The sequence below is a fragment of the Eurosta solidaginis genome, chromosome 3 (assembly GCF_040869045.1).
Source record: "Eurosta solidaginis isolate ZX-2024a chromosome 3, ASM4086904v1, whole genome shotgun sequence".
Taxonomy (NCBI): Eukaryota; Metazoa; Arthropoda; class Insecta; order Diptera; family Tephritidae; genus Eurosta; species Eurosta solidaginis.
The window spans coordinates 190,642,583-190,666,548 of record NC_090321.1 but is presented as its reverse complement, the minus strand read 5'-3'; the positions used below and the strand labels follow the sequence as shown (position 1 = coordinate 190,666,548).

The 23,966-nt window shown below is 35.6% G+C and overlaps 1 protein-coding gene across 1 annotated transcript in view; it reads right to left on the bottom strand.

Annotated features, from left to right (window-relative positions):
* The window catches only part of Sema2a (Semaphorin 2a), a 387,211-nt gene that overhangs the window by 351,929 nt on the left and 11,316 nt on the right, over positions 1-23,966 (bottom strand). The window contains exon 2 of the mRNA XM_067774339.1: positions 6,005-6,922. Within this exon, the coding sequence (XP_067630440.1) occupies positions 6,005-6,215 (211 nt within the window). The 5' untranslated portion in view covers positions 6,216-6,922. The remainder of the gene's footprint in view (positions 1-6,004; positions 6,923-23,966) is intronic.

Genomic DNA, 23,966 nt, shown 5'->3' with positions numbered 1-23,966 from the left:
TCATATAACCGCGACACCATTGATGCTCATTCGCTGCTGTCTTTTGGAACATTTTGACAGATGACTGCGGTTTAGTTGATATGCGGCTGAGATTTTCATTAGCGGTTTCTATAGAGTATCCTTGAAATTTAGCTTGAAGTATTACAAATATCCTTAGCCAAATTATATCAGTAGCTGTCAAGTGTGGAAACAATAACATACTCGGTGTATGAGTGACACAACAACAAACAAAGTTAAACGCCATCTACATATGCACCATCAAGACAATTGCTTGGCGTTGAATGGGTCGTTGTTGTTATTATAGGAAGATGAATTGCCAAGCTAAGATTGGGTGCCACATGTGGGTGACAAGTGTGAACATTATCCTGTATTAATTTAATTTCTTGAGTAAGTTTGCTTTTGTTGAGTTTACTCATTTGTTAGACACTTTATTTGATTATCTATTTACTTTCATATTTTGCGGTTCTTCAAGATTGTGATTTCGGTGAGAGATATTTGTTTCCATTTGAGTCCAATATGTGTAACTGCGTATTGATTTTGAAAAAAAAAAAGTTAGAATTAAAAAGAAATTACAAAGACCAAGTTGAACCAAAAGTCGCATACTAGATAAAAACCTTGGTCAAAGTTGTATGGTTTATAGGCGTTTGTCTTATAAGTCTGGGGAGATTTGCAACAATGCCAGTTCCAAAATTAATTGAATAGGAAATTGAAATTAAGCTCCTCGCTTACTTACTTAATAGTTTTGCATCCATAGGCTTTTGGGAAATGAATACTTTAAAGTGCTACCCCAATACCTCTTAGGCAGATGTCTATGCAATATATGACTGGTAGTAGGAAAGAAGATTTAATGATGTGCTGTACGAGCTCTACTCAGACATCAACATAGTCCACCAAGTTTAAACGCAGCGGCTGCGCTGGCTAGGCCACGTTATGCGAATGAAAGATGACACTCCGGCCAAGAAAGTGTTTCTATCGGAACCCGCCTATGGAAGCAGAGGAAGAGAGCGACCCGCACTCCGCTGGAAGGAGCAGGTGGAAAACGATTTAAACTCCCTTGGTGTGACCAATTGGCGCCGGTTGGCAGAGAGAAGAAGCGACTGGCGCGCCTTGTTGGACGGCCATTACCGCTTAAACGGTTAAGCACCAATTAAGTAAGTAAGTAAGTAGAAAATGTGCAAAAAAATAGCTTTAGTTTCCAACCATTTTAATGTGCAACTTTTTAAGAAATTTCCAGCACATTCCATCATCGAATTTCGTTTAATGTAGTAAGTAGCTCATTGATTGTTTTTGAAAATGTTTATTTTTTTGTTTTGAAACCACCTATTTATTTGAAATAGGTGAAGATTTTCGAAACGTTCCTTTTTTCAAACCGATTACTTCTTTGAAATATGTTATTCTTTTGTACTGGGCTAGTTTTTATGAAGGGTATTCCAACTTTGGTTGAATAACGGTAGTACGTACATAATTGCATAAAGAAATCGATAAATATCAAAATAAAAAGCATCCAAAAGGATCTTCATTGCGCCATGTCTTTCCGTCCGAACGTCCGTCTGTTAACACAATAATTTGAGTAAAACTTTAAATATCTTTACAATATTTGTACACTATCTTACTTTTACCCAGAATAGATCCCCATTGAAAAGGGACGAAATCGAACGATAACCACGCCAACTTTTTCGACACCGAAAATTGTGAAATATTAAGAAAATGCGATTATTTGATACCAAAGACCGACAAAGAGATGCAAGGTTGGTTTACTTTATGACAGCAAATTGGAATTTTGTAAAATTTTAGAAAATGGGCATGGCACCTCCCACATTTAGTTGAAGAAACTTAAAAGTTTTAAAAGCCGGTAATCCGAAGTTGTTAGTACCGCACTGTAATTTTGCAGAATAATGATTTTTGGTATCGTAATGCAGTAACTGGCGTGTCCGCTTTATCTTTAAAAGTTGGTTAAAATTTAAGTGGTGGGTAAAAATTGGCAATAAATTTATGACACGTGACTACTACATCACCATTATATTGTCCTGGTAACCTTTTTTGTTTAGTTCTACACAAAACTTTCAATACCGGAGTCGAACAAAAAGCGACTAAATTAACAAGGTTTGGTAAGAATGTTGTTTCTATTACAGTAACTGTTATACAGCTTCTTACCGAAGATGATCTTTGCATGTATATAAGTAATATACTTCAGCTTACATATCATTTATGTAATATTTCTACTTAAATGTATCTCCAATATATATATGAGAGCAAGCAGCTGGGTATATAATGATCGATTTCGCTCGAACTTAGTCTTCCTTTCTTGTTTTTACTAGATTACTTTTTTGAACTAAATAACATTTTCATAAGAGTTTATTTTTTGAAACCGGTTCCTTTTTTGGAACCGATTATTCTATGGAGCCGTTCATTCATTTGGTACCACATACGTGTTTTGGAAACGGCCAGTTTTTTGGAATTGGTAACTTTTATGGAACCAGCAACTTTTTTAACCAGTTTGTTTTTCAAAGAAGTAGGTTTTTGGACTCGGTATCTTTTTCGTTACCGTTTTATTTATTATGACTGGTAGCATGTATGGAAACTTCGACATTCGAAACCGCTTGTTTTCTTATTTTCTAGCCACATTTTTCAAAGATGCTTCTTTTTAATTGGTAACTTTTTTCCAACCCAAGAAAAAAAGAAAGAACCTTTATTAAAACAGGTCACTGCAAAATAGCGAGTATTTTTCCAAATAGGAGAGTGTATGATCCCATAAACTTTACATAAAGCTGCTAAATGATGCCCAAAGAACTCGAGGATACATGTCAAATATTTTCTTGTTTTTGGTTCACCACTGAAAGGCTACAAGATGCATTTATATCACCTTTCGCTAAAGATCCCATTCGGCACTTTTGATTGCGAAAAACAAGTGCAGCACTTAACATCCCGCTTTACTCACTTTTAAGCGCACTAACGAAAGCACAACACACACAGGTACATATACATAATGTCACCTATTTACTTATCAACATATAACAATCTATTTATTTTATTTTTATGCCTTTTAATTCCTTAAAACAATCACTTAACTGAACTTTACGCTAGTCAGTTCATTGAATGCGGGTACAATGTGGCGTATGAGTAACAAAAAATGTGTATGCATTTAAAAAAAGAAAAAAAAAAAACAAGTAAGAACGGGACTGTCTTCGGCTGTGCCGAAGACTTCATACCTTTCATGAATGGGGCTGAACAATAACCTTATCCCGTTCGTAATCTCCGAATAATCGGATGTATAAGATAAGAAATATATAGTGAACAGATCTGCATACCTTAACGATTTTTAAGATAAATATAAAATAAAAAACAGGTAGGTACTTTGTGTGAGGATGCAAAGTTTCTGGTTTTTTGTGGTCTGCGTGTAAAAACTATGACTACGAATCACGTATTTCAACAATATATGACGTAAACGTAACTACTTGATGAAATCTGATGAATTTTGAAGCTTCTAGCCGTAAAAAGGGGGCAAAAATTAGAGTTTATATGAGGTATATAATATATATACCACCGATCTCTATGATTTTTTCAAACAAAAATATATGCTATATACGTAAGCATTTGGTGAAATTTGAACATATCTAAACGATTTTTAAGATAAAAAAAAAAAAAAAAATAGGTAGGGTATCTGTGTGGGGATGCAAAGCTTCACATTTTTTGTGGTCTGCATGTAAAAACTATGACTACGAATCACGTCTTTCAAAAATATATGACGAAAACGTAACTATTTGATGAAATTTGATGAATTTTGAAGCTTCTAGCCGTAAAAAAGGGGCAAAAATGACAGTTTATATGAAGTATATAATATATATACCACCGATCTCTATGATTTTTTCAGACAACAATATATGCTATATCCGTAAGCATTTGGTGAAATTTGAAGCTTATTGCTGTTAAAATGGGGTAGAAATTGCGAAAAGTTTCTTATCTGAACAATCGGTTGTATGAGATATATACTATATATACAACCGATCTCTATGATTTTTTCAGACAACAATATATACTATATGCGTAAGTATTCGGTGAAATTTGAAGCTTCTAACTGTTAAAATTGGCCTAAAATTTGCCAAAAATATATATATATATACTATATATATATACTATATATACCACCATATATATACTATATATACCACCGATCTTTATAATTTTTTCAGACAACAATATATGCTATATCCTAAGCATTCGTTGAAATTTGAAGCCTCTATCTCTTAAAATGGGGCAGTAATTACGAAAAGTTCCTTATCTGAACAATCGGTTGTGGGGGATATATACTATATATACGACCGATCTCATCAATTTTTTCAGGCAACAATATGTGCAATTTACGAAAGTATATGGTGAAGTTTGAAGCTTCAATCTGTTAAATTGGGTAAGATATTACAAAAATCCTCTTTTTCTGAAAAATCGGTTGTATGGAGGATATATGCTATAGTGGTCCGATCCGGTCGGTTCCGACAAATGTCTAATCGGACACCCAAATACACCCGCTCACCAAATTTTATCAAGATATCTCAAAAATTGAGGGACTAGTTTGCATACAAACAGACAGACGGACAGACGGACAGACGGACAGACGGACATGGCTAAATCAACTCAGCTCTTCAACCTGATTATTTCGGTATACTTAATGTTGGGTCTATCTATTTTCCTTTAAGGACTTACAATTTTCGGTTTCGTGACGAAATTAATATACCATTTCATTTTCATGAAAGGTATAAAAATAGGTAGGTAATCTGTGTGAGGATGCAAAGCTTCACGTTTTTGTGGTCTGCATGTAAAAACTATGACTACGAATCACGTATTTCAAAAATATATGACGTAAACGTAACTATTTGATGAAATTTGATGAATTTTGAAGCTTCTAGCCGTAAAAAAGGGGCAAAAATGACAGTTTGTATGAAGTGTATAATATATATACCACCGATCTCTATAATTTTTTCAGACAACAATATATGCTATATCCGTAAGCATTTGGTGAAATTTGAAGCCTCTAGCTCTTAAAATGGGGTAGAAATTGCGAAAAGTTTCCTATCTGAACAATCGGTTGTATGAGATATATACTATATATACAACCGATCTCTATGATTTTTTCAGACAACAATATATGCTATATACGTAAGCAATCGGTGAAATTTGAAGCTTATAGCTGTTAAAATGGGGTAGAAATTGCGAAAAGTTTCCTATCTGAACAATCGGTTGTAAGAGATATATACTATATATACAACCGATCTCTATGATTTTTTCAGACAACAATATATGCTATATCCTAAGCATTCGTTGAAATTTGAAGCCTCTAGCTCTTAAAATGGGGCAGTAATTACAAAAGTTCCTTATCTGAACAATCGGTTGTGGGGGATATATACTATATATACGACCGATCTCATCAATTTTTTCAGGCAACAATATGTGCAATTTACGAAAGTATATGGTGAAGTTTGAAGCTTCAATCTGTTAAATTGGGTAAGATATTACAAAAATCCTCTTTTTCTGAAAAATCGGTTATATGGAGGATATATGCTATAGTGGTCCGATCCGGTCGGTTCCGACAAATGTCTAATCGGACACCCAAATACACCCGCTCACCAAATTTTATCAAGATATCTCAAAAATTGAGGGACTAGTTTGCATACAAACAGACAGACGGACAGACGGACAGACGGACATGGCTAAATCAACTCAGCTCTTCAACCTGATTATTTCGGTATACTTAATGGTGGGTCTATCTATTTTCCTTTAAGGACTTACAATTTTCGGTTTCGTGACGAAATTAATATACCATTTCATTTTCATGAAAGGTATAATGAGCTACGAAAACATACATGATGGCGGTGTTGTAATAGAATGTGCAGTGACTTGTCTGTATTTGCCAACAAGCTTAAATGGCATGCATTCGATAGACAGAAATAAGGGGTGCGGGATATGAATACTGGCAAATCCCACTTTATGCAGGCGCTTTGTGTGCACTTACCTGGTGACAGCTCTTCGGTGATGGCCTGAATGGACATGGTAAACAGTGTCAATATAATGGCAACAAGCAGTAACCATTGTGGTTGTTGCTGTTCATGTCGTTTTCGTTGTTGTGGTCGTTGTTGTTCGTGGCAATAGTGTTGCCTTAGTTGCTTGGCTTTGGTGTAAGCTTTTGTTGCAGCAACTTTTATTGGGACACTTGCTGTTGCCATTGCTGCAAATAATATTTTGTTGTTGTTGTGATTTCAAGTAGTTGCTAAAAAAAATTTTTTCAAAAATTCCCATACACTTTTCATTTGCAGTAACTTTACTGTAAGTTTTACAGACTCTTTATTTTATTTTGATTTCGTTTTGAGTGTTTCTTTTTATTTTTGTTTTTAACGTTCAACTCTTCAAAAACCTTTTGTTTTTGTTGCTTAAGGTCTCTTACTCTGTTACACTTGTCTTTTTTTTTTGCTATTTTCGTTGTTCTTGTGCAGCTTTTCGCTTTGCCATTGTTGTTTGTTTGCATTTATTCCCAATTGTTCACTCAGTCACTTATTCATTCATTTGTCTTTTCGTTTGCTTCATTTTTAACAATTTTCATAGCTTTTAAAACAGCTGACGCAACAACAATTACGATTACTACAACACGAACAATGATTTGTTGTTGTAATTTACTGCTAAGGTGCATAGGTTAAGTTTTAAACTGAACTTATCTTTGATTTTTACAGCTGGTTTATTTTGTCTTTAAATTTTTTCTTTCTCTCACTTCGTTGTTGTTGCTTGTTTTCAACGGACAATTCTTAAGTTGGCAGGTGACAGTTGGCACTTGACCTGGTCTTTTGTATTCGCTGTTTGTAACTTTACTATCAATTGAAATGGTAATGCAACTGGCCTTTGCTATTTTTTGTGACCGACTGCTCCATGTTTGCGATATCTAGAAAAAGAAAGGAAAACGAATTTTTTAACAATTAGATAAGGTGTTAAACATATACTTTTTGATTTGTAAATATCATAACGTAAATTGTAATGTGTAATTACGACTTTTTGTGGTGAACTTTGCGTGAACGATATTATTGGTTTATTTTAAAATAGCGCAATCAGACAACTCAGTGGAAATGAACAGAATCCGAAAAACTTTAATTTTTCCAAAAGTTGGCCAGACGGGACCTAACTGCATGTTTGATGCCGATTTGGAAAGGCTTACGTAAGCGGAAGAATTTCCTTTGAGCGTCTCGCTTGGAAAAAATTTATTTCTAATTGAAAAACTTAATTGAACCAGGACCTTGGGCGTGGTAGGCGGAGCATGCTGCCGCTGCACCATTGCAAAAAAGGAAAGGAAACCAAACCGGAATCAAAACCAAAAGTTAAACGGAGATAAAAACTGACAATAACTGAACCTGCAAACGGAGCAGAAACCAAAGCGAAAAGGAGCAGTGGGACCGAAGCCAGACCGAAACAGGAACATCAACCAAAATAGAGGTAGAGCTGAAGCTGAAACTGAAACGGAAAATCAAAATGAAAGCAGAACTGGAACCGAAACTGCGCCTAAGCAGAAATGGGGACCCGAACCCGAAGAGAATCCCAAACCGAAACCAGACCAAAACAGAACTCTGAACTGAAACCGGACCTGGAGTCGAAATTTTACAAAAACAGGAACTGAAATCAGAACCAAAGCCGAAACTGAAATTAAAAACCCGAGCTAAAACTGGACATGAAATCAAAATCAGACCGAAACAGAAACCCATACTGAAATCTTGACCAAAAACCAAACTGGAAATGTAAAATAACTGCAAAAGAAACCCCAACCTTCCCGAAGCAGTACCGAAACAAAAGATGAACCGAATCTTTAACAAAATCCGAAAAGGAAACAGCTTCCTCGACCGAATCTACTATCGATTCCGAGATTAAAACTTAAACTAGAATCTGGCTTCGAATTTGATTATGGAATCAAAACCAAAATCGTATCGTAACCTAGACCCGAAAATCGGAGGATAATCCTGATCAAAGCCAAATAAGACAATAAAACCGTACCCGAAATTAGAAACAGACCCGAAACCAAAGCTGAATCTGAAAATGTAACTTGAAACCCTAACCAAACCAAAACCGAGTCGTAACCCTGACCCAAAAATGGTAGCTGAATCCGGACCAAAATTGTACACAACCGCAATTCAAATCAAAACCAGATAACGAACTGAATAACAGAAACGAATATATAAATAAGAGCCGATTTCTTAGTTGGACATAAAGTCAGATTTAAAGTCTTATTAAATTGATTATGAATAAATGGATTTATTAAAATTTTTTTATAAAATTGGTATTCTCTCTGTCTGGCGGCCACCGTGGTGTGATGGTAGCGTTCTCCGCCTATCACACCGTATGCCCTGGGTTCGCACCCCGGGCAAAGCAACATCAAAATTTTAGAAATAAGGTTTTTTCAATTAGAAGAAAATTTTTCTAAGCGGGGTCGCCCCTCGACAGTGTTTGGCAAGCGCTCCGGGTGTATTTCTGCCATGAAAAGCCTTGCAGATGCCGTTCGGAGTCGGCATAAAACATGTAGGTCCCGTCCGGCCAATTTGTAGGGAAAATCAAGAGGAGCACGACGCAAACTGGAAGAGAAGCTCGGCCTTAGATCTCTTCGGAGATTATCGCGCCTTACATTTATTATTTTTTTTTTTTTTATTCTCTCTGTCTAGAATCCATAGAAAACGTAAAAAGTTTTCCATTTTACTGTCAAAATTATTCTACACGCAAGAACAAAATACATTTGTGAAAATTTCTCTACGGTTTCTAAATATTCCAAACTCAACCCCATCTTACATATATATTATTTCTAAGAGCTTTGGGCATTATTATTCGTAGGGCTTTTATTTAGCTATACGTTATTCAAATAATGTGTTAAAAATAAACGATTTTGAGCAGACAAAGATATCTATTTGTACTATGGCACTATTGTGAATATTTTGTTACCACTAACACTGCATTACCGACAGTTGCTAACATTCGCCAGATGGCAGCGCAAGCGCATGTAAGTTTATAGATGTTTGATTGATAGAACAGATGATTTCTCTTGATACTTGATATGAGACTTTTATATTTGTTGCGCAAGATACGCAAGTCCGGGTCGTCTACATATGTATATTTGAATAGTAAATTTATAATTTTGACAAATTTGAAAATAACTGAAACCACAAAAAAAAACAATCAAGAATTTTTCTGGGCGGCAGCTTCTTTCTACAAATGTTTCAGAATATATGCATCTTGTATTTCATCTTTTTTAGAATATTTAGTTATTTATTATTATTATTTTATTGTCATATACAAAGATCTTTTACTAAGTCTTCTTGCAGTCACGGACAGCTTTGTGCAGTGCTTTGTGCGTGCTATATGACTATGGAGTAAATGCAATACGCGACTCCTTATTAAATTATTCGACAATAGTACATTGACCATCACTTCACATAGTTTTTCCGATGAAAGACGACCTAAAAGGGAGGCCTTCAACTGCAGAGAGAAAACATTAGTTTCCAATCCATAGTGCATTTTGAACACGTATGTAAGTTAAAAGCAGGCATGCTTAACCAACGAACCGATATCATTTCGTTACGATAATCAACGTTAAAAAACTAAACAAAGTAATTTCGTTTCACTTATTAACATGTTTAATTAACGTTAATTTGATGTTCTTAACGTTAATAAACGAAACGAAATGACTTTGTTTCGCTTATTAACGTTAAGAATGTCTAATTAACGTTAATTTGACGTTCTTAACGTTAATAAACGATACAAAGTCATTTCGTTTCGTTTATTAACGTTAATTATCGTAACGAAATGATATCGGTTCCGTGGTAAAGCATGCCTGGTTAAAAGCAATATTTCCACCTCTCTGCGCATGTCGTAACGCATGAAGTCCCTCCTTAGGACAAGCCTCAACTTATACCTATTGCAAAAGCTCTGCGAGAACACGTGATAAATAGACCGCAAAGTGTGCTAAGGTCCGGAATTTGACCATACAGCTTTGCGTTCCTACACACTCACTAACAAAGTCTTATTGAAAAAGACAACATTTGACGTATGAAAGCTGTAAAATCTAATTTGTTCAATTTATTAATATTGTATTTTTTGCCTGATTCAGGTCGAACATATCTAGTTTTGCGAATGGAAATAAACTCCAAAGTGCAGATTGGAGACATTGGTGGTTCAACTTGACCAAACTTAATATACCATTTCATTTTCATAAAAGTTATAAGAACCCTACAATGCAGCATGACCTAGTAAGCAAGGGAAGGTATACTATATCATGCGACTGTAAAAGTATGGGATTCGATAAGCGCAATTCGCAACTTCCGCAACTCAATTGTCGACCTCGCCCACGCGATGGGGAAATCCTGTTACATATCTAAATGTTTCATACGCATATTTGGCAGTAGAGGCTCTGGCGATAGCAAGCTCCTCATGGAACTTGGGGGTTAGGGCTGGATGATCTATAAGTTTCAATGCGGTCATATTATATCATTCCCGAGATGGTCGTACTAGTACTGGAACGTACGGGATCTATAACCGGCAAAGGAAATATACACTTCGATAAGCACTGGGGGATACATCAACAACAACAACATTTGCGAAACTACAGCAACGCGTCTCCGATAGACGAAAAGCCTGCCGATGTACCTACCTACCGACGGAGTCCAACCCTTGATTTAATTAATGATTTGCTTTATCTTAACATATGAGCTGAATGACAAAGGATAATGTTATCTGCATAAATATAAATCAAAAAAGCCATCATCTGTAAGGAAATCCTTACCCTTACCCAATTCCTTCAACATATATTTTAATTGTTATTTGGAGCATTTGAAACATGTCAGTCACATTCATCAAATGGTTGAGAAATTGACAGATTTTGACACTGTCACAGCTGGAAAAGGCTATTAAAAAAAAATTGAGGTCAGGTAACAAAAAAAGTTGAGCGGGAACAAAAAAATCTCTTGGAATATAACAGCTGGTGCACAATCGTAACATTAACGTTTTTTCATCGATGAACAATTATATGCCGCGGCTAAGAGCCATAACGGTTTTTGCGGCCGACAGATGCTTTCAATTTTTGTAATTACTAAATCACTAACAGAGAATAACTCTTTACGTTTTTAAACGTAATTTTAAGGGGAACACAACACAGGTCAATATAAAACAAGTAAGGAAGGCTAAGTTCGGGTGTAACCGACCATTAAATACTCAGCTCAGAGCTATGGAGACAAAATAAGGGAAAATCACCATGTAGGAAAATGAACCTAGGGTAACCCTGGAATGTGTTTGTATGACATGTGTATCAAATGAAAGGTGTTAATGAATATTTTAAAAGCGCGTGGGCCCTAGTTCTATAGGCGGACGCCTTTTCGAGATATCGCCATAAAGGTGGACCAGGAGTGACTCTAGAATTTGTTTGTACGATATGGGTATCAAACGAAAGGTGTTAATGAGTATTTTAAAAGGGAGTGGGCCTTAGTTCTATAGGTGGACGCCTTTTCGAGATATCGTTATAAAGGTGGACCAGGGTTGACTCTAGAATGCGTTTATACAATATGGGTATCAAACGAAAGGTGATAATGAGTATTTTAAAAGGGAGTGGGCCTTAGTTCCATAGGTGGACGCCTTTTTCAGATATGGCCATAGAGGTGGACCAGGGGTGATTCTATAATGTGTTTGTATGATACGGGTATCAAATTAAAGTTATTAATGAGGGTTTTAAAAGGGAGTGGTGGTAGTTGTATATGTGAAGGCGTTTTCGAGATATGGACCAAAATGTGGACCAGGGTACCCAGAACATCATCTGTCGGGTACCGCTAATTTATTTATATATGTAATACCACGAGTAGTATTCCTGTCATGATTCCAAGGGCTTTTGATTTCGCCCTGCAGAAATTTTTCATTTTCTTCTACTTAATATGGTAGGTGTTACACCCATTTTACAAAATTTTTTTTAAGTTATATTTTGCGTCAATAAACCAATCCAATTACCATGTTTCATCCCTTTTTTCGTATTTGGTATAGAACTATGGAATTTTTCTAATTTTTCGTAATTTTCGATGTCGAAAAAGTGGCCGTGGTCATAGTCGGATTTCGGCCATTTTTTTACACCAATACAAAGTGAGTTCAGATAAGTACGTGAACTGAGTTTAGTAAAGATATATCGATTTTTGCTCAAGTTATCGTGTTATCGGCCGAGCGGAAAGGCAGACGGTCGACTGTGTATAAAAACTGGGCGTGGCTTCAACCGATTCTGCCCCTTTCACAGAAAACAGTTATCGTCCTAGAACCTAAGTCCCTACCAAATTTCACAAGGATTGGTAAATTTTTTTTCGACTTATGGCATTAAAAGTATCCTAGACAAATTAAATGAAAAAGGGCGGAACCACGCCCATTTTGAAATTTTCTTTTATTTTTGTGTTTTGTTGCACCATATCATTACTGGAGTTGAATGTTGACATAATTTACTTATATACTGTAAAGATATTAAGTTTTTTGTTAAAATTTAACTTAAAAAAAAATTTTTCTCTGATTTTACTAATTGTTATTAAGCATACATGTAGTAATAGGAGTAACGATCCTGCCAAATTTCATCGTGACACCTTCAACCACTGCCAAATTACAGCTTGCAAAACTTTTAAATTACCTTCTTTTAAAAGGGGGCGATGCCACGCCCATTGTCCAAAATTTTACTAATTTTCTATTCTGTGTCATAAGTTCAACTCACCTACCAAGCTTCATCGCTTTATCCGCCTTTGGTAATGAATTATCGCACTTTTTGTGTTTTTCGAAATTTTCGATATCGAAAAAGTGGGCGTGGTTATAGTCCGATTTCGTTCATTTTAAATAGCGATCTGAGATGAGTGCCCAGGAATCTACACACCAAATTTCATCAAAACATCTCAAAATTTACTCAAGTTATCGTGTTAACGGACGGACGGACATGGCTCAATCAAATTTTTTTTTGATACTGATGATTTTGATATATGGAAGTCTATATCTATCTCGATTCCTTTATACTTGTACAACCAACCGTTATCCCATCAAAGTTATTATACTCTGTGAGCTCTGCTCAACTGAGTATACAAATTTTAAATACAATATATTTAATTGTTAGTGGATGTATAATATTCGGGCTGATAAAAAAAAAACCAAATGTCAAAAAATTAATTTCTCCGGAATAAAAAGGAGCTTTGAAAATTAAAATGAACATAAATAGATTTGTGTTATGTCTTAGTTCAGTTAGATACATTTTCCGAATATATACATACATACATAATATTTTGGCACAGATTAAGGATGAGTTCCATACCTCCTAAAATGGTCCCTAAAAATAATAACAATAATAATTCACAGCGATTTCCATACCAAAGGTCTTTCAACCGAGCACTCGGGCAATTTAATAAATGGCAATCTAATACCTAATTATTAGGAGAGGATATAATAGAATTTTAATGTTGAAAAGTGAATTTGGGATATCAAATATGCTTGAGTGAGAATTGTTACTTTGATACAAACTGTGAAGTAATTAATTTCAGACGGCTGGAATAAGGGCGCAGATTACAAAAGGAATCCCAAAAATAAGTAATAGTTTTTGAATGGATTTTATGCAATAACTTTGTACCTTGCAACTCGCTTTCAAATTACTGAAGCATGTTCCAATAACGGCTTAACCAATGTGGTGAAGAAAGTATTCGTTAGATAAGGGTCCCTAAATTCTTTTGACCAAATCTTTATGAATGCTAAAACAACAGCCTTATTAACAGTTTAGACTAACCTTGCTATCTATCGTGACCCCCAAGTCAACTAAGCCATACACTTGTTCAAGGTTGTGAATGTTAATCGTATAGAGAGTTGGCTGTAAAATTCTATATGTTTATATTTTTTCAAGTAAGGCGGCATGTAGTTAAGGCCGCACCAAGTAACTAAATAGTCTAGATCTGATTTGTAGAACACTTTTTTCTTCACACGACACATATGATATAAAAAGCGCATGGCGAGGGCTCAAGTTTTCCTGAATGGTTCAAAGATAACCTGCCTGATCTCTTAAAGTAATCTCAAATTTATCCTAAAATTATTCCGAAATATTACAGAGAGTTTCAAAATTATCTCAAAATAATTCAGAGATTATCCCATATTAGTCCCGATATATTTCAGAGATGACCCCGAATGCTCTCCAATTAATCTCAAAATAAACCAACAAAAGCTCACTATTAGGCAGTGTTGCCAGAACTTTTTCAGGAAAAAGGCTAGATTGAAAAAAATAAAAAGATAAAAAAGGCCAAATAAAAATTTTTAAGGCTAAGAAAAAAAGCTAAAAGTTTAGCCGTACTTTCTATGCGTTTTATTAATTTGTTTTTCATAAAAGACATAAAAGTATTAAAAATTTAAATTAATTTTTACGTCAATTTCATAAAAAATATAAATAAAATAGTTAGCAGATGATATCTGTGTTTTAGTTTAACCCTCCGATAGATTTTGGCGTCTGGCAAGACGAGAAGGCTTTGTTTTCGTGAATAACTTTACTGCTACTGTAGCATTATGCGTTATGCCCACCTATGCAATACAGTTGCAGTCATAGTGCAGTCATATTACAATATTGTTCTACATAAATTATATTGACCCGACACAGCGGGAAGTCAACATCAATTGAATGCCGAATACGAAACCCATGTCATTTCACACTTTCATAGTTTTGCTCAGTTAGTCAATGCACGTGCCGATCGGAATGTCTAATTGTCAGTGTTAGTTTGTCAATGTGAATCACCAAAATATTCACACACAACTATTTTACATTGTTTCCATAAATAGATCAATGAAGTAATCTGCTGACTTTGCATACCAGTATTACAAATGTACATATTTTTAGTTTGTTAGTGTTAGCATAATTATGTATGTGTAGGTTAAGAAATTATGTATAAAAGGAGAAAGAATTTCTTCAATAAAAGCAAATTTTGTCAGACATTCAAAGTCAAATATTCCTTTTATTAATTTGAAATATTTAATGGCGATCCTGCCATTCCAGATCAAAATTGGCACAACTGACTGCCCAGAGATCCTGACTATTTTTAAACAGTTAAAAATTTTTCATAAAAAGGAGAATAATGGACAATACAAGGAACAAAAACGGTACTACTAACTGGCACCAGTAAAGATTGGAATTTTAACAAGTGAAGCCTTTTCGTTTGAATTTTTTGGCAAATCTCAATGTTAGGAAGAATCACCAGAGGACAAATTAATTACTACTATAAAAAGATCAGTATTATGCAGACAGAGGCAAGGATTCGGTAAAGCCGTAAAAACAGAAAATTAAGTATTGGTGACCAATTGGTAGCATGCGAGCATAGAAGAAGTGGCATACAATTTAGCAGCAAATTGGGACCGGAAGACATCTTTACAATTGGCGGCGTACCGTTTGAGGTGGCAGCGAAACTGGCAAAAACATAAGTATAAAATTTAGAAACAAATTGGGCGGCCTTTATGGACGCTAAACCATTAGCAAAAACGAAAGTTTTTGCTTAGGATTTTTTTTTTTTTAAGTAGGACTTGTAATTAATTGAAAAAAAAATATAATATAAATATGTACTTTGTTAAAATGTAACGTAAAATGTTTATAAAAAAAAAAAGTAGCAAGAAAATTTCTTATTTCGAAAAAAGAAAAAAATTAAAGAATTAGGAAACAGGAAATAAATATTGTAGTAGCAAAAAAAATTTTTTTGAAACGCTATCATTGAAAATGACTGAAATTAATTTCTAATATTTTGTAAATTGAAAAAAAATTTCTTTGTGAAAAATCTTCAATTAAACAAATTCTCCCAACAAAATATTGCTTGGACTTCATCAACTAAATAAGGAAAAATAATAAAAGTAAATTGGAATGCTTAGGATTTTTTTTAAAATAGTCAGTTAACTTCCTACAGTTTCAATTATCCCTTTGTTAGGATAAAATAACCACGGAGGAGAAATCCCATAGGACATTCTATAGTTTTTTTTTTCTCTGTTTAAATGCAAATGGACTCCTCAGACTTTCCCCTCCAATGGTGGGACGAAAATACCCTACACACCAGGGACCTACAAAAGGAATTAGAAGGCTTAAAGAAATTGTGGAAAATAATAGGAATGGAAAGGGAACCCACAATAGAAGACATAATAAACCTCACTACCAGGGTGGAGGAAATAATGCGAATGATTAGGAGAGTTTTCCCCGAAGATGCCAAATGTTAAGTTATAGTAGCATCTAAAAATGTTTTAACTATGACGAAATAAAAATAATAAACAAAATTTTAAATATTTTATAAACTCTATTAAGCTAATAAACCTAAAGTATTTGAAAAAAAAAAATTTTTTTTTCTCTCTAATTAAAAATATTTTAAGAAATAGCACACGGCATAATGATAGCATTAGCCGGATATGAATTAGGGAAGAAAAATTCAGTAAGTTCTGAAAATAAGGTATCTGAAAACAGGATAGTTTAATATGAGCCACCAAACCAATTAGACACAAAAATCACTCCAAAAATTCCAGATGTTTGGCTAGGCGCAATGATTTGCGTAGTCGAGCTATTGATCATTGCAATGGCCACAATACTAAGAAAATATATTAAAATCTAATATATGCAATTGAAAAACGTGCAACAGCGCGTCTAAAATTTTTTTTTCTCTTCTTCTCAAACATCTAAATTCTTTTTACCCAAACTGCGTAAGAGCAATAGACAATTAAAAATATACCTTCACATAATAAACCCCAAAATGTCGCAAACGACCTTAAAGGCAGCTTCATTAGACATGCCCAAATTTAATGGCAAATCAATAATTTGCATACTTCACAGTAGTAGTTTCCATGGAAGTTTTCAAGATAACATCCTTGAAGGCTGTCAAAGAAAAAGATTTATACCACAGCCCTGGTAAAATTTGTGTCGGTGGACATTTAAAAAAAAATACTAAAAAACAAGCCCATAACAACAAAAATGAAGAAAAGCCACAAAGAGAACAAATAAAAATATATGTGCAGCGCCATATAAATTTGCAATAAAAGACTATTCGTGCTCATTTTCATTTTAGGATAGAAAAATGTTAGCGTAGGAAAATTTTCAAGCAACCAGATTGTTGAGGAAATTATTGACTTAGGACAATATTCGACCAGGCATACAAGAAATGTCGGAAATCCAGGACTTGAAATTTAGAAGGAAAACCACAGTTGTCCTGAGAGTCAAATTAGTGATTAATAATAAAATATTTACTGCAGTTGGCGAATTTATAAAATATAATTGGTACCCACGTTCTCTAAGATCAAGTAATTGCAGTAACCCAAGAGGTTGTGCATGTGACAATTACGCAAAAATAAAAATAATTCTTCATAAAATGCATGACTATGCTGTCTTGGTGGCCGCCGCAGAAATCGCATGACAAATAAGATCAAAGAAATTACTGGAAAATATGAAAATATCGAAAATCGGAAAAGATCATTTAAAGATAGGAAAAATATTTGCATCCACTGTACCTTCCGTCTACCCATTAGCTGAACTACTAATATTATAAATTACCTTTCTCTTCCACCAACTACAGATACTAAATTTTCCGAATAATTAGCTTTAATTTTTTTTATTGGTTCCAAGTTTAATATGACCTGAATGAAATAAAATAGCAATGAAAATCTTCGTTTAATAGAAACAGTAAAGAAATCTAATTTTGATAAAACAGCTACTGTAAGGAAATAGGTATAGGTGATCTAGTATTAGTTAGGGAAGAAGCTAGCCATAAGCTAGATAGTAGATATAAAGGACGGTATAAGGTAAAGAAAAGTGACAAAAATAACAATTTTACATTAATACCACATAGAGCAGAAACTAGTTATAGGAACAATAAAGATAGGGAAATAATAGTCCATAAGAATAGGCTTAAACACATTTAACACATCTTTTGAAAACTTAAAAGCAAATAATCTTAAAACAAGCATTCCACTTTACTCAACACACATTAGATATTTAAGCAATGGAAAACGAAATTTTTTCTCTCAGCTTCATATTTGTATAAATTTTTATAAATACATAAACGTTAGAGAATAATTTTTAAAGGCAAGCGGCTTTTAGGTGGGTCGACACATTTAAAATCCGGCTGTGTAAAATAAGCCTAAAAAGTATCAAGATCAGCATATTAGAAACAAAGCACAAAACCTCTTTCGCTTTCATATTAAAAGCAGTTAAAAACAAAGAATCTTATACAATTGTTCACAATTAGACAGTGTTTTATATGTGCGCCCGATCCGAGGACCTAACATCGACTCGGACCATTATCTCGTTGCAGCCAAAATACGCACCAGCCTCAACGCGGCTAAAACCAAGGGACAAAAAACACAAGGAAAGCTAGACGTCGAAAAGCTTCAATCACAACAGACTGCCAATGATTTCGCAACTCGACTCTCACACCTGCTCTCTGAGAGCACAACTCATCCTGAAGGAATACAGGAGCAGTGGGAGCATATCTCCAAAACACTTCGTACTGCCGCCGAGGAAAAAATTGGTTCCGGCGGCTACGAAAAAACAACTGGTACGATGAAGAATGCCGCGTTGCAACCGAAAGAAAAGACGCTGCCTACAGGGCTACGTTAAAAGCGAAAGCGACAAGAGGAGTGTGTGAACGCTTTCGTTAGTTGAAAAGGGAAGCGAGACGCCTTTTCAGGAAGAAAAAAGCAGAAGCAGAAAGGCGTGAGTGCGAGGAGCTTGAGCTGCTAGCCACCAGGAATAACGCCCGAAAATTCTACCAGAAAATACGACGACAGACGGAAGGTTTTAAGACCGGGGCAAACTCCTGGTAGGAATGAAAACGGCGACTTTGTAACTGATGTCCACAGAGTGCTTATATAATGGAGGGAATACTTCTCTGATCTCCTAAATGGAGGCAGCAATTAACCGCGCAGAGATGAAGAACCCGATCCCGCAATCGATGATGATGGAATATATGTCCCCCGCCCGATTATGACGAAGTTAGAATAGCAATAACCAGATTGAAAAACAACAAGGCCGTGGGCGCTGATGGATTGCCTGCGGAGCTATTCAAGTTCGGCGGCGAGGAGTTGGTAAGGCGCATGCAGCAGCTTCTTAGCAAAATATGGGCGGACGAAAGCATGCCACCCGGTTGGAATCTAAGTGTTCTTTGCTCTGTCCACAAGAAGGGGGATACTGCAAAATGCACCAACTATCATGGAATAAGCCTTCTTAATATCGCATATAAGGTCCTTTCAAGTGTATTGTGCGAAAGATTGAAGCCCACCGTGAACCGGCTGATTGGACCTTATCAGTGCGGCTTCAGACCTGGTAAATCTACCATCGACCAGATTTTCACAATGCGCCAAATCTTGGAAAAAACCCGTGAAAAGACATACATCTCCTCTTCGTCAACTTTAAAGCCGCCTTCGACAGCACGAAAAGGAGCTGTCTATATACCGCTATGTCTGAATTTGGTTTCCCCGCAAAACTGATACGGCTGTGCAAAATGAATTTGAGCACCACCATCAGCTCAGTCAGAATTGGGAAGGACCTCTCCGAGCCGTTCGAAACTAAACGAGGTTTCAGACAGGGTGACCCCCTATCGTGCGATTTCTTTAATTTGATGCTGGAGAAAATTATACTAGCTGCAGAACTTAACCGCACTGGAACAATATTCTATAAAAGCGTGCAATTACTGGCATATGCTGATGACATTGCTATCATCGGTCTAAACATCCGCGCTGTTAGTTCTGCTTACTCCAAACTGGAAAAAGAAGCGGCAAAGATGGGTTTGGCGGCCACCGTGGTGTGATGGTAGCGTGCTCCGCCTATCACACCGTATGCCCTGGGTTCAACTCCCGGGCGAAGCAACATCAAAATTTTAGAAATAAGATTTTTCAATTAGAAGAAAATTTTTTTAAGCGGGGTCGCCCCTCGGCAGTGTCTGGCAAGCGCTCCGATTGTATTTCTGCCATGAAAAGCTCTCAGTGAAAACTCATCTGCCTTGCAGATGCCGTTCGGAGTCGGCATAAAACATGTAGGTCCCGTCCGGCCAATTTGTAGGGAAAAATCAAGAGGAGCATGACGCAAATTGGAAGAGAAGCTCGGCCTTAGATCTCTTCGGAGGTTATCGCGCCTTACATTTTTTTTTTATAAAGATGGGTTTGATGGTGAATGAGGACAAAGCCAAGTACCTGCTGTCATCGAGCAAAGAGTCAGCGCATATGCGCCTTGGCAACCACGCTACTGTTGGCAGCCATAATTTCGAAATAGTAAAAGACTTCGTTTGTTTGGGAACCAGCGTCAACACTAGCAACAACATCAGCACTAAAATCCAGCGAAGAATCAATCTTGCCAAAAATGCTACTTTGGACTAGGTAGGCAATTGAAAAGTAAAGTCCTCTCTCGGCGAACGAAAATCAGACTCTACAAGTCACTTATCGTACCCGTCCTGCTATATGGGGCAGAAGCATGGACCATGACAACAGCAGATGAAGCGGCTTTGGGAGTGTTCGAGAGAAAAGTTCCTCGAAAGATTTATGGACCTCTACGCGTTGGCGATGGCGAGTACCGAAGAAGATTTATTGATGTGCTATTCGAGCTATACGCAGACATCAACATAGTCCAGCGAATTAAAACGCAGCGGCTGCGCTGGCTAGGCCATGTTATGCGAATGAAAGATGATGCTCCGGCCAAGAAAGTGTTTCTATCGGAACCCACCTATGGAAGCAGATGTAGAGGGCGGCCCCCACTCCGTTGGAAGGACCAGGTGGAAAACGATTTAACTCCCTTGGTGTGACCAATTGGCGCCGGTTGGCGGAGCGAAGGAGCGACTGGCGCGCCTTGTTGGACGGCCATAACCGTTTAGACGGTTAAGCGCCAATTAAGTAAGTAAGTAGTGCTGGCATAATTATGTATGTGTAGGTTAATAAATTATGTATAAAAAGAGAAAGAATTTCTTCAATAAAAGCAATTATTGTCAGACATTCAAAGTCCAACATTCCTTTTATTAATTTGAATATTTCACTACCCACCCGATCATGAAAAGCTTTAGTGACTTTTTAAGTTTAGAGGCTGTCTTTATAATAATTCGGAAATCGATATTTTTATACTCAGCGTGCTTTGCACACAGAGTATATTAACTTTGGTTGGATAACGGTTGGTTGTACACAGCGCCTGATCAAGAGTTCTGACCGCCCTAGGCTAATAATAAGGACGCGCCCCATCATGTAAAAAAAGACGGGAAGCAGGCATCATACAAGTGAAACGTTTTTGCAACTGATTAGTGATTTATTTGAAAATTATAGTAATTATTATAATCTTATACAAAACTTTATTTTTCCGTGCTTTAGCGTTTGCAAATCTTTCTACAATTTTTCCAAATTTAATAGTTTTTAAAAAATCACTTGCTATTTACATTAGCGAGAGCGCTGTAAGTTTTTGCTGGCTTAGCGTGGAGCGCAAGTAATTTTTTACTCTTTTAAGTGCTGAAAATGACCTTTCGCCGCTGCAGTTGATAACACTCATAGTCAAGGAAATTCTTAATATTATCTCTACATTCAGGAACATGCATGAAATATTAAAACTTCTTATTAATTACAACAAACCCTTAGGTGTTCTCGCAGAAATAGAATGCTCGCCCTCGATGTCAGATTTAAAAACTGCCCCAAATGGACGCATTCTTCTGCAAAAGTTTCTTCTAAATCAGTGGCATATAGTTGTTTTAACTCATTTGCTGTGTTTCTAATAAATTCACTGTCATCTAGTTCATGCAATTTCCATAAGAAGCCAAACTTTGTGTTTACTGTATTATAAATAATTTGCCGGTTTTGTAAGTGCACTATAATCGCTGCATAATAATTACACAGGCCGACAAAATGAGCCGATTTTTTTGACCATAAACCAGACCATACTTTCATAAAGGTTTTCGATGCGCTGAATTCAAATTTGGACACAGATTGCTCTATACGTCAGGATTTTGAGATATCCTAACCTAAATGTGCAAAAAACACCATTTTTGCATATTTTTGATGTTATATATAAACGACAGATTTTTTTTTTTTTAAAGCACACATATTATCTTAAAGAAGAAGTCTTTCTCTTACGAATGGCGTTGAGTTTGCTCAAATATCTTTTTTTCGCTAAGATACAGCAATTTAAAGTTTATAAATTTGCTAATTTTCCTATAGCTGAAAAACCAGTGAATTAACGTAGGTATGATGCAGTAGAACACATACCTCTTACGATAAGTCTACAAATTTCAAGCTTACACATAATACATTTTGTTTCTAACGCTATCTAGAAACATTACTGATACTTGTTTTTTTTGGCTTTACTTAGGGTTTGTGAGTTTAAGGGTTAGTGGACGTATATTTGTTGAATTTTATTGTTATTTCTATATTTTGTTTCGTTACAATACAAGCTCAAGCAAAACTTATAATTTTACATCACTTGAAATATATTTTACATCACTTTAAATTTATTTCTCATCACTATGCATACGTCACCTTATAGTTAATATATAATTTTATCTTAAACTAAATAAATTTTAATAAAAATGTTAAGTAAAATGCAAATCGACAGAACTCTCTGTGGCAATAAGAAAGACCAATTTTGCAATGTTTGTGGAGACTTTCAACCACAGGAATTTCGTAGATGAATAAATGACTCGATAAAAGAATCATATCTTAAATTTTATAATAAGCCAATGAGAAACTTAAATAAATTATGGGTAGCCCAATCTATTTGTAATGCTTGTAGAACAAATATGGGCAGATGGGACGAAGTTAAAACAGAGGTCGTCATTCAACCAGTTATTTGGCCCGAGCCTGTAGATCACTGTAATGACTGTTATTTTTGCTTAAGCAATGTAAGTGGCTTTAACAAAAGGAACAAATGAATAATGAAATATCCTAACGTAGAGGGTGAAACGCCTGCTAAGAAAGGAAAAATAGAAAGATTTGAAGAAAATAATGTAGTTTCAATTGAAAGTATAGATGAGGCTGAGAAAGAAACAACGAGTTTTTCTGAAGGTTCATCAAGCGAGAACGATCCAAACCTTTTCGACCAAGAAGGTTTGGATGATCTTATTCGTGATCTTGATCTTCCAAAAGATCGATCTGAACTATTGGCTTCAAGGCTTAAAGAAAGAAATATGTTGTTACATGGGACAAAGATAACGACGTATAGAAAAGGGGATGATAAGTTTGTAAAATTTTTTTCAAAAGAAAATTCTCTTGTATACTGTAATGATATCAAAGGGCTTATAAATTTATATAAACCAGATATGTATAAACCAGAAGACTGGCATTTGTTTATAGATTCGTCTAAGGAAAGTTTAAAAGAAGTGTTGCTCCATAACGGCAATGATTTTGCAGCGATCCCAATTGCTCACTCAGTTATAATGATGGAATCTTATGAAAGTTTTAAATTTCAAATGGATCATTTGTGGTGATTTTAAAATGAACCAAATGGTTCTCGGTCTACAACAAGGATTTACAAAACATCCATGTTTTCTTTGCCTTTTTGATAGTCGTGCGCCAACAAAGCATTATACGCAAAAGAATTGGCCAAAAAGAAAAAAATGGGACATTGGTGGAGAAAACGTCATCTTTGAGAGTGTTGTAGACCATCAAAATATTTTGTTACCACCTCTCCACATTAAGCTCGGTTTGATGAAGCAATTTGTTAAAGCAGTGGATAAAAATGGTAATTGTTTTCAGTATCTTCATTCAAAATTTCCTACATTAAGTGACGCAAAAATTAAAGAAGGCATTTTTACAGGACCCAATATAAGAACCCTCATGAAAGACAAAGATTTTGTTACATCTATGAAATCTGAGGAGAAAAATGCTTGGATAAGTTTTAAAGAAGTTGTACAACATTTTCTTGGAAATACTCGTGCTCCAAACTACAAAACTATTGTTTCTACTATGTTGACTAATTTTAAAAAGTTAGGTTGTTGGAGCTA